Source organism: Hylobates moloch, unplaced genomic scaffold (assembly GCF_009828535.3).
Source record: "Hylobates moloch isolate HMO894 unplaced genomic scaffold, HMol_V3 SCAFFOLD_17, whole genome shotgun sequence".
Taxonomy (NCBI): Eukaryota; Metazoa; Chordata; class Mammalia; order Primates; family Hylobatidae; genus Hylobates; species Hylobates moloch.
Window position 1 is genome coordinate 12,588,670 of NW_026652292.1, and position 12,309 is coordinate 12,600,978.

Here is a 12,309-nt window from a genome sequence, read left to right on the forward strand (position 1 = left end):
TATGCATTCACAAAGAGATGGTTTGAAATTAAAACTTATGTTTAAAGAGGAAGCAGAGCATAAAAGTTTGAACAATTGCAGCCCAACCAAGTGATAGAAGAAAAAGAAATCTATTTTCTGGGAAGAAATTCAAGCTGCTTGCAGAAACTTGCATAAGTAAAGAGATGCCGAATATTAACAGCCAAGACAATGGGGAAAATATCTCCAAGGATTTCACAGATCTTCATGGCAGCCCCTCCCATCACAGGTCCAGAGGCCTAGGAGGGAAAAATTGTTTCATGGGCTGGGCCCAGGGCCCCACTGCTCTGTGCAGCCTTGGGACATGACACCCTGCATCCCAGCTGCTCCAGCTCTAGCCATGGCTAAAAGGGGCCAAGGTACAGCTCAGGACACAGCTTCAGAGGGTACAAGCTCCAAGCCTTGGCAGGTTTCACATGGTGTTGGGCCTAAAGGTGTGCAGAAAACAAGACTTGAGGTTTTGGAACCTCCACCTAGTTTCCAGAGGATGTATGGAAATGCCTGGATGTCCAGGCAGAAGTCTGCTGCAGTAGCAGAGTCCTCATGGAGAACCTCTACTGAGGCAGTGCAGAGGGGAAATGTAGAGTTAGAGCCCCCACACAGGGTCCCCACTGGAGCACTGCCTAGTGGAGCCATGAGAAATGCGCCACCATCCTGTGGCCCCCAGAATGGTAGATCTGCTGACAGCTTGCACGGTGCACCTGGAAAAGCTGCAGGCAATCAATGCCAGCCCATGAAAGCAGCCACAGGGGCTGTACCCTATGGAGCTTCAGAGGTAGAGCTGCCCAAGAACTTGGGAGGCCACTTCTTGCAACGATGTGCCCTGGATGTGAGACATGGAGTCAAGGGAGATTGTTTTGAAACGTTAAGGTTTAATGATTACCCTCTTGGGTTTTGGACTTGCATGGGGCCTGTAGCCCCTTTGTTTTGGCCAATTTTCCCATTTGGTTCTTTTGATTTTACAGGCTCATAGGTGGAAGGGACTTGTCTCAGATAAGACTTTGGACTTGGACTTTTCGGTTAATGCTGGAATGAATTAAGACTTTTGGGGACTGTTGGGAAGGCATGATTGTGTTTTAAAATGTAAGGACATGAGAGTTGGGAGGGGCTGGGGTGGAACAATATGGTTTGGCTCTGCGTCCCCACCCAAATCTCATCTCGAATTGTAATCCCCACATGTCGAGGGAGGAACCTGGTGGGAGGTTATTGGATTATGGGGGCAGTTTCCCCTGTGTGGTTCTCATGATAGTGAGTGAGTTCCCAAAAGACCTGAAGGTTTAAAAGTGTGTGGCCATTCCCTTCACGGTCTCTCTCTCCTGCTCCACCATTGTGAAGATATGCACGGCTCCTCTTCATCTTCCACCATGATTATAAGTTTCCTGAGGCCTCCCCAGCCATACGGAACTGTGAGTCAATTTTAAACCTCTTCTGTTTATAAATTAACCAGTCTCAGGTAGTTCTTCATAGCAGTGTGAAAACGGACTAATACAACTACATGTGTACCTGAATAATTGCTATATTCTGCATCTATTCCTCTCAGGTGAATTCTATGAGATTAGGCACTGTGACTGCTTTTTTTTTTCACCATTGCATCACCAGTTCAGCAGAGAGTCTTCACAGGAGGTGCAAAATAAATATTTTTTAGTAAATCAATATTGGGACAGTTGAAAAAGACTGCTGTGTGACTCTGCAATGGTACCAAGCCCTTGGCTGTTTTTTCTCCATGTCTAAGACCATCAGAAAGCCTCTCCAAAGCAAGAGAGGTTAATTCAATCGGTCCTCCCTTGCCTACCTGACTGTGGAATGCCCAGCACCTTTTGGTGGGAGGAGCCCGGGTAGGGGTGGGCGGCTATGCAGAAAGGGGCCTCATCGACTCATCACTGCTTCAGGGGCCAGCCATGTTGAATTAGTTCCTAAAAGTTCTTAGCTGTTTTCACGGTCTTTTTCTACTTTGGGTCTCCAAGACTCATGCATGCATACTAACAGATGTATATCATATGAATGACACATTTTCAAATTATTCGATTAAAAAGCCAGTTTTGAAAGCTTATTTCTAGATACGTAGTGCCAATTACCCCCTTTCCTGATAAACAACAATTATGAATGAGGCATTTAGTAAAAACATTTTATTAATTCCCATGATGTCCACATTTTCATTACTTGCTTTTCAGAATGAAATGATTGTTTCACCACAATTCACACAAATCAACTGATATACTAATCCACACCAAAAGAAAGAACTCACAAGAAAACAGTATAATCTAAGATGGTGGGGGTCACAGGAGCCCCTCAGTCCTAACTCTCATCATCATGAGCATGAAATAATGAGCCTGGTCCACAGAATGAAGCCCAGTGAGAGGGACCCACACTTGTCTCCCGGTATCCACCTACCAAAAACCGTTTATCCAAAAAAATGCAGTTATACAGATCCAGAGCTAACCAAAAGTTTGTAAACCACAATTCTAATTTAGTACCGACTACATTTTCTAGTCAATAAGATTCGATGAAGAGTTATTAATAACATGTAACCAGAATTTAAAGAAAAATATGTGAAAAGTTCCTTTGATAATGTTTCCTAATTAATAAAAGTCCATAGGAAATCCCTACACACCATCTAATATTTCTACCCTTTCTTTATTTTTTCTCTTGATCATCACATTTTTTTCAAGCCAACTATAATTCTTGCTATCACATCTGTTCTTATTTTTCTATCTTGCCATCTAATCTTTGTCCACATGCAAATATATTTTGCTGTTTTAATCACAGTGTGCTCAATATTTTGTAAACTAAAACTTTCACTTAACAGTCTGGGTCTACCATTTTCATATTATGGAATCTTCAAAATTGTTTTTTATGATTGCCTAATATCTCTTAATTTCCTTAAGCATAGCCTGACTATTGAATATTTATGATTTTTCCATTTTTTTCTGTTATTAAATGCAATTTTATATAGACTGTTTTCAGTCTTTTAAATTGTTTCCTTGACATAGAGAAAATAAAGATCCAAGTGTGTGAATATTTTTATGGCTCTTTATGTATTTAATCATTTTACAAAAAAGTTGGGTTGATTTACATTGCTCCAGCAATTTGTGAGTGGATCCGTTTTACTGACAGCATGCTATGATTTACTTTTAGCTTTAATTTTTATTATAAGAGCTATCAATTAGTGTTTCATTATTAATTATAAGTAAGCTTAAACATTGTTCTACATTTATTCTCTATGTTTACATAAATTTTCTATTTACATTCTTAACCCATTCTTCTATTTCCTTCTATTTTTTAAAAGGTATTTTTAATTGGCTGCTTGAAACCCTGAAAATAAGTCACTTAACTTGACCTAAATACGAAAGGCAATAGAAGCAAAATCAGCACAAACTTGCCCTGTTACCTTCAAGAACTTGGCTGTTACCAGGTCACATTAACAGAAGAATAATTCCTTCCAGAGAAATAGTCTGCTTACCCTAGTCGGTCTTCAGAGAGAAGTAAGAAGAAAACGCACTACTGTGGATTTGAGGGCCACGCTTCATTAGGATGCTGTAAATTTACTTTTATATCACTAAATAACATTTTCAACAAACTCAGACATTGGTCACTAATGATGAAACAGGTAAAATATAAGCATCCAATTAAGGAGTGGGGAAAACCTATGCAGCTCATTAATTGCATAAGCGACCTGACATACACTGTCCAGCAGTCACACAGAAATAAAGGTTACAACAATTTAGATCTTGCATTTTCCGAAGCACTGGGTGGGGACACTCCCCACATGTTACTTGACATCACAGAGAAGGGCAACCCCACGGAGCACCCAGTGTTCAGGGGTCTGGGCCGTCCTGAGGTCCATAGCGGCAATGTAGTTCAAGTCCGTTCGAACTGGCTTCTTATAGATGGGACAGGAGTAAAACCGAGGATCTCGTAAAGCTATAAAAAAAAAAAAAATCATGAAAGAAAAGAACTTGGTGAATTTTCCACTTAAGAGCCCAAGGAGAGTGCAGAGCCATGCTTCTGCATTCTGTAGGTCACTTCAAAGACAGATGGGTTTGGCAGAATGAGGGACATTCTTTCTGAGGTCGGGCAATCCCTAGATGTGAGGCAGATGCTCCCACAGGGTGCCAGCAGCTGTGGCAAGACACCCAGACAGCCTCTGGTGGCCTCTGCTGGCCCCTTGCCCTGAACCATGGACAGTAACTCATGCCCACATGCTTCCTCTCTCTCCTTTGCACCTGTCCACTCAACATCCCCTCCACCTGTTCTCCTTCACCTCCTCACCAAACCTTGAGCACACACACATATCACTTTTAATCAGTCATCCAGCACCAGTGGGCATTACTTTATTATTTCAAAATCTTCAACCCTGCAGGCCATAGCCTACATCACATTTTAAATCCCAGGACAGAGGGTGCCTCCCCACCCCCCAGCTAAATCAGGTATTGTGAATTCTCCATAAATGTAGAGAAATAAAATTGATGGGATGCAGAGAGTAATGGCCCAATTCACCTCCCTGAGACTCAATCTACCTTTCTGGAGTAGAAGAATAGATGCAGTTTCCAAAATGACACTGCAATGAAAGGCAATCTATGTATGTCCATCCTTCAGAGATCCTTTCTAACACATCCATCTCCACCCACATGCTCCCTTTCTCTCCAGCCTTGGAAACTCCATGTTCAGAGACAGGTCCAGGTCTGTGAGGACTTAAACTTATACAATTCATGAGGGCCCTCTTTAAGAAAAGGAGTAAAAGTTACAAATAAAAAAGTAGGCTTTGGAAGGATCCTCTGCCTGTGAGCAGCCTGTGAGTTTAAGCCTCAGTAGCTTCTTATGAAATCCACTCTGCCCACAGTAGTTTATCTGCACATCTCCTAACATGCATCTCAGGAAGTAGTATATTATTGAATATTCTCTTCCAGATTATACATTTTTCGAGGACAAGAGTGTGTCTACACCCATCCCTCTACTCTTTCGGAAAGTCAATATTATAAAAAAAAACAAACCCTCACTTAACTATTGAGGTGAAATCACATTTAACTAAGAGGATGCTCTGCTTTTGTGAATTAATGTTACATGGGCACTGAAACACATCAGAGTTATTGAATCTATTTCTCAAAACTGACATGCTCAAAAATTTACCTTTTCCAGAAAATTACAAAAGCAAGGCACTATCAGAAGCTAAAGTCTCATTATTTGATCCAATAGAACTTTTAACCTGCTGTGCCCTGTGTTTTCACATATCCACTATAAATTAATTGTATTAGAAGAAGTGAAACATTTGAATATAACAATATTATACATAAGTTTCAATATAAAATAAATAATTCTAAAGCAGTGATTCTTAACCAGGGACGATTCTACCTATGGGGGACATTTGCCAATATGTGAAGACATTTTTGGTTAACACAACTGTGGGCTTGCTGCTAACATCTTCATGAATAGAGGTCAGGGATGCTGCCAACGTCCTATAATGCACAGGACAGCCCCTCCAAAACAAAGAGTTATCTAGACCAAATATGTCAATAGTACTAAGAGGCTGAGAAACCTTCTTCTAAAACAACAAAGATATTTTACAGTATTTTAAAACTCTATGTTTCCTTAATCTCATGAAATTAATCATTAGAAACAACCTAAAACAATGTGACACCTAATTTTTAAGTCTGAGTATAATTTTTCCAATTTCTATGCATATATCACTAGTAATAATAATTAGGCAAATACATATGAAAAATTCTGAACAAGTAAATGAATGACAATGAATCATGCAATACAGTTAACACTAACTATACTCACTGATACAGTTAAATCCTTTAATCCTAGGATCTTTAAGCACGTAACACATATAAAAAAACTCATTCTTCTTGCTGCAGATTTGATTAACCATTTTATAAACCTTGAAGTAAGCCTTCGGTGCCTTACATCTGAATCTCATGATAATTACAATTACAACTCGAGAAGTATTTGACTACCTGGATTTTAATCCCAACAGAAAAATGGAGGGAAAAAATAGCATTCTCTTCAATAAGCAGGTAAAAATAATGTTCTGAAATATTTATCCAATTCTATGTATTTTTAATTGCTTCAGAGCTGAAGGTGCTCATGCCAAGTCACAGCGTGCAGCAAACTTCTGCGGCAGGATTAGAAGCCACTGAAGACATAATTTCATAGTGAAAACGCTGACAGATGCTAAACAACTACACAAGCAGATGATTCGAAACCATCCGCCTGCTTAGACAAATAACTTTGAAGACAAAAATAAGCATGCTAGGTAGGTAGAATAAATCAACTAAGTATGTTTAAAGCCTCAGGGTTCCAGAAGGAGGAGGAGAGAGAAGAGGTTGTGCAAATTGGCAAGCTATACCCTTTAGGATCTTAAAGGTTTTAATAAAACACCTTGGGGGAATTTCATTTTCTGACTATTTAACTTCCCTATCTATCTTGCATTTTTCATCTACATGTGAGTGTACATTCTATATATTCCTTCCAACATCCAAAATAAACGTTATATAGAGAGTCTCTATAGAATCGTTAAGTCATTCTTTTATTTAACCACCCTTTTGCCAATAACATTTAAATTACTAGACAGTTCACTCTTAACATTCACTATTTCTTTCAATCCTTTACAAAGCGTGTGAGTTAAGCATGTTAATAATAGTAACAATTGAAAAAAATATTTGTTATATGCTTCCTATGTACATAACATTGTCAGCTTAATTCTCTCAACAATCCTATATGATGGGTACTAATATTTAATCATTTAACAGATTCAAAAACTGGAACAGAAGGAGGCGAGTTGTCCAAGATTAGAGAGCTATAGTGATAACTGAGAATGCAACCCAGTCAGAAGGGATCCGTGGCCTCTCTGCTTCATCTCTGCAATATTTGGGATGCACTGTGCATGTATACCTTTGCCTTTGCAGAAAACATGAAAATGAAATGGACAGAACTAGATACCTGAATTCAATCTGTGGCATATTTCAGATGCCTCCAAAGCCACATGACTAATGGCTAGGATGATAAAAGCCAGGAGAACAACCCGAGTATCCTGGCCCTCGGCTCAAAGTCCTCTCCCGGTGAACAGGGGCACGAGCACTTTTCAGCCTGCAGCATGATGGAGGGAGGTATGGGGAGGGACAGCACCATCCACAGAGGGCTCTCCCTGTGCCCTCCCACTGCCTACAGTTTACCTTAGCAGGTACCTGAGACAAATTAACTCAGGACTTCGATATTCAAGGGAGCTGTCCTCATTTTGAGTTTAGCCTTTATGTTCAAGTTTCATCCCAGGCACTAAGAGGACACGTAAACACAGAATCGCAAGTAAAAGACTAACTATGGGAATTCCCAGAGGTTTGCAGATACCTCACGACAAACAAATGTGATTCTGATACCAGCTTTCACTGTCAGTAGCCAGGAATCATGGGCAAATTACCCAGTGTCTCCAAACCTTAATTTCTCCATCTGCAAAATGAGGACGATAAATTTGACAGAGTTGTTGTAAAGACTAAATAAGTTAACACATGTATGTGCCTGGTTTGGTATAATGCCTGGAATGTAGAAGGTGCCTAAGATAGAGATGTTATTTGACACTTCTTTATCTCTCAGTCTCCACACACACATACACATGCACACGCACATACACACACATGCACACGCACATACACACACATGCATCTACTTACGCATGGACCTTTTCACTAAAACAATTTCCCAGACTCATGTTTCCCATAACTTTAACAGACTTCCAGGTTGACAAGCTGACAATGGATTAAATCCTGTGGGCTCAGGAGCCAGGAGGTCTCTACCCCTGGTCACCACATATGGCTGTCCCCACCCCAGTCCCAAATCTGCACAGTTTCAGGTCAGAATGGGTCAGTGTTCGTAGATACACTTTTTCCTTAGCAGGAAATAACCCTTGAGACCCCTCTTGCACCTACTTAGTGACCAGAGGTACGTAGAAGGCTTGCCTCGTCCCTCGCAAATGTTCCAGTCACGGTTTTCCATCACATCAGCTACAGCTCTGAAGTTCATTGAGAATCATCCATCTGCTCATATAATAAATCTGTGAAGACACATATCTTTCTTCTATCTGTCCTTTTAAGCTTCCTCTGAGAATAGAGGATCTAGACAGTGTGTGTGTGTGTGTGTGTGTGTGTGTGTGTGTGTGGCTTTACCCTCTTGGTGAATTTAGTACTATTTGAATGACTTTTCCGTGATTTTCTAGCAAGAAACATGATTTCTTTTTAAAGTTTCAGGGTATATCACTCAATTTTTAGAGTTAAAATAAATATCTAGATTTCTTCTTGTAGAAAACAAACCAGTCCTGTATCTATATTTTAATGATTATTTAAATGGAAAAATTTCCTTCATACTAATGTAAAAACTGTTAACTATAAGAATTCCAACTTTTAAATGCTGCACTTTGGTCATTAATGATGCTACACACCCCTTTAAGTCAATTAGAGCCCTGCTCAATTATCAAAATTGAGCAAAAATTAAATGTATCGCATGAAAGCGGTAACAGACTGTTAGTTTTCTATCACTAAAGAAACACCTCTTCAACAACAAAGCTATTTGGCAAACCAAGTTTCCACCAACTCTTATTGAAATCAAAAAAGGAATAAAGAACTAAAGTTTTCTTTTAATACTTTGAAATTAGCCCCTTTTTCCTTTGCTTATTTTATTTTCTCCCTTACCTGCTGCTAACGAGCATCACCACTGGCTAATACCCAGCAGGGTGGGTATAGTTCTTCTATAAAAATCTGTTCTTAAATCATAAAGAATTGCCAGTATTATAAAATTGCTACTTTATTACTACCATGCTGAGATGTTCAATGTCAAATTGCCATGGATTTTTATAGTTTAGTCACAAGAAAAAACAGGAACATGTAACTCAACTGGAAAAAGGTTTTTATTTCATTTTATAAGAGAAACATTTTTACAACATGTTGACTAGATGCAATGATATGATAAAGCAATTTTTCTAAAATACTATTTTTGGCTAAAGGAACACTTGATTATTATTTCTATAAAATAATTACTGTCCCAAGATGTCACACTACCCTAAGAACCAGTAAATACAAAGCCATAGGCTATGCTTGCCTGAGCCCAGGTAGACACATTTATCTTTTTAGATTCAACTAATAAATATTGAACTACACCATGTGCCAAGCAGTGTGCTGAGAACCTTCGTGTTCCTAATCTGATGCTCAACTCTCCCCTTCACAGGCTCTTCCTCTTTCATGTTTTAAACACTGGTCCCCTCCCAAGGTAATCCTTATTCCCTTCAACAAATCACAACCTCTCTAGCCCTCTGTCCTCAAAGCAAAAATCATTTCTCTAGCAAACTTTTGTAAAGATTAAATGAGACATGGTGTGAAATCCACCTTTAAACATTCTCCATAAATATCATTTCTCTCTTCCAACTACCCGATTTCCACGTCTACCTGAAGAACCTCCTTCATGTGGAAGGTTCCACCTACACAGTGCTAACTAACATCCAGCTAACCTGGACTGGGTCTGTCTTCTAAATCCCAGAACTAAACTCTCCATCAAACCCAGCACATCCATTACCACCTCACGACTTTCCACTCTTGCCTCTGCTCCAGGAGGTTAGCATAGCCTCTTTCTGTCACTTGGATCTCACCTCAATATTTCTCACAGAACTCCTAAATTATCTTACACTCAAACCATGTGTATGGCTTGAATTTGTCCCTAAAATTTCATGTGTTGAAAACTTAATCACTGGTGCAACCATATTTGGAGGTAGAGTCTGATAAAAGGTGATTGGGTCAAAAGGGTGAATCCCTTATGAATGAATTAATGTCATCATGATGCCAGTGAGATAGTTATTGCAAGAGTGGATCGCTATAAACCAAGTCCAGCTCCTGGTGTCCCTCTCTGTCTCACATGCTTACTTCTACCTTCTGTCTGTGACCATGGAATGACCCTCACCAGATGGTGGCATCATGCCCTTGGACTTCCCAGCTTCCAGAACCAGGAGCAAAATAAACTTCTATTGTCTATCACATGCCCAGTCTGTAGTATTTTGTTATAGCAACAGGAAATGGACTAAGACACCACGAATGTGTTTTTTGCAGAGAAACAAGAAGTATCTGAAATCAGTATGTTCATTTCTAGTCAACTCTCATTACACACAGTAGTTATGTCCTATAAAGTCACCATGAATATTGAATTAACAAACGCCAAGCCATTTCTCCTAGGGGAAATACAGGGTTAGTTTCCTGCAAGCCTCTGGTCACAACATTTCCATCAAGCAGTCAATACATAATCTTGTTTTATGTGCGTTTCTGTTTAAGGACATCTTTTTAATACATATGGTTGATTTATTACCATTGCACTGAAGGCCAACAGCCCTATAACTAATGCCTGATGTCAGTTTGTCCAACACATGTATTTTCTCCATAAGGCACAGCCTTCTTGTGCTCAGAAACAGCAGACTTAAACACTACACTTGGGGGCCATTTTAAATAGGAAAAAGTATCCCCCAAAAATTGAAAAACATAGTACTAAAGAGACAACAAACAGGACACTTAGTTGTAATATGAAACCTGGAACAAGAAGGCACAGCCTCACCTTGTTTGGCCCCAGCTAGAAATATGTATGTCTGGCAACTCCAATTGTTTGCTGCTTTGCACACGTTTGTGAGTGACCATGTGAATGACCATAAAAGTGCCATTAGTATTGATCTGGGGGCTACAGAGAAATTTTAGCAGGTAGGCAAATTCACACATACCAATCTGTGAGTAACAAGGCCCAACTATATCTGTTTCTTTTATGGCTATCACCCCTGTTTGCGACTCAGCTCCTCGAGAATGGGAAGCCTGTTTGGTCTTTTCTCAGTGCTGCAACCCCAGCACTGGGGCAGCGTTTGGCAGATGGTCAGTAAGTAGTCACTGAATGACCAAGCGAGCTAATGCTATTTCCCTCTGCCACGAAAACTCTAACTCCCCATAACTCTCATTCTTGTCCTCCAAAGCACATCTCAAAAGCAATCATCCCTACACTCCTAGACATCTTTATGTTTTCTTCCTGAGCATCTCTTTTGTAACATGTATCAATTTGCATTTTCATTATTTACTTACTGTGGGTCTCCTTCACTAGACTGTGAATATCTGGGAGCTGGATCTGGTTCATAATGATCTTTGCATCCATAGCACCTAAGGTTACGGCTGGTAACTATTAGACATCCAGCAAATGTTTGCTTAAAAAATAAATACTTGGGGCTGGGCACGGTGGCTCATGCCCATAATCCTAGCACTTTGGGAGGCCAAGCGGGGAGCGGATCATGAGGTCAGGAGTTCGAGACCAGCCTAATTAATATGGTGAAGCCCTGTCTCTAGTAAAAATACAAAAATTAGCTGGGTGTGGTGGCACACGCCTGTAATCCCAGCTACTCAGGAGGCTGAGGCAGGAGAATCGCTTGAACTCGGGAGTTGGAGGTTGCAGTGAGCTGAGATCATGCCACTGCACTCCAGCCTGGGTGACAGAGCGAGACTCTGTCTCAAATAAATAAATAAATACTTATAGTTCATAAATTATTTTATCCCTTTACTTGTTAGAATATTTTGTGCTTCTATCATAAAACCAGTACTTCCTTGGGATCCACTATCATGGCTAGAGTTTATGGTTTACGCTTCTAAAACAAACAGGGAATTCCTTCGTGTGCTGAAATGTGGTTATTGCTGTAGAGATGTTAGCTGAGTGAAAGGTGACAAAAAAAAGCCGCCAGAAAACATCAATCCAACAACAGAAAATAGTTTAGGCATTTTTAGACTTGTCAAGTACAGCTTTGATAATTTTGTTAAATTAGAATCACGTGCGTACTTCACAGAAGTTGAATGTTATTACATTCAAAGACTGAAATAAGAACCCAGTATTTCACCATTAGCTATAGGATTAAGTCAAATGCCTCTGAATTCAATCTAGACTTCACTACCTGGTTCAAACCTCCAAGTTGGTAGAACTACAGCCTCCAAGTGAGCCCTGTGCAGTCTTATCTAGAAAGTCTCCTTACCACAGCTCACCCCACCACATTGTATCCATTCTTCAAAGCTCAGTCCAGGCCCAAATGCTCCCGACACTCAGCCCCTGCCCACTTCATCCCGCTGTTATCTCACTCTCCTTTCCCATGCCTATCAATTATGCCAAACATTTCTTTCTTATCTCTTCAGCTAATATTTCATGAGTATCCACACGTTAATCTGCTTTATTAGATAAGCAAGTACTATCTAGAACTATTGCCTCTTCAATATACTCAAGAAAGTACCTAGAGGTCAGTAAGTC

At 40.0% G+C, this 12,309-nt stretch overlaps 1 protein-coding gene across 1 annotated transcript in view; it reads right to left on the reverse strand.

Annotated features, from left to right (window-relative positions):
- Window positions 1-2,128: 2,128 nt before the first annotated feature.
- Window positions 2,129-12,309, reverse strand: part of DNAH5 (dynein axonemal heavy chain 5) — a 329,923-nt gene continuing 319,742 nt past the window's right edge. The window contains exon 80 of the mRNA XM_058430225.1: window positions 2,129-3,939. Within this exon, the coding sequence (XP_058286208.1) occupies window positions 3,788-3,939 (152 nt within the window). The 3' untranslated portion in view covers window positions 2,129-3,787. The remainder of the gene's footprint in view (window positions 3,940-12,309) is intronic.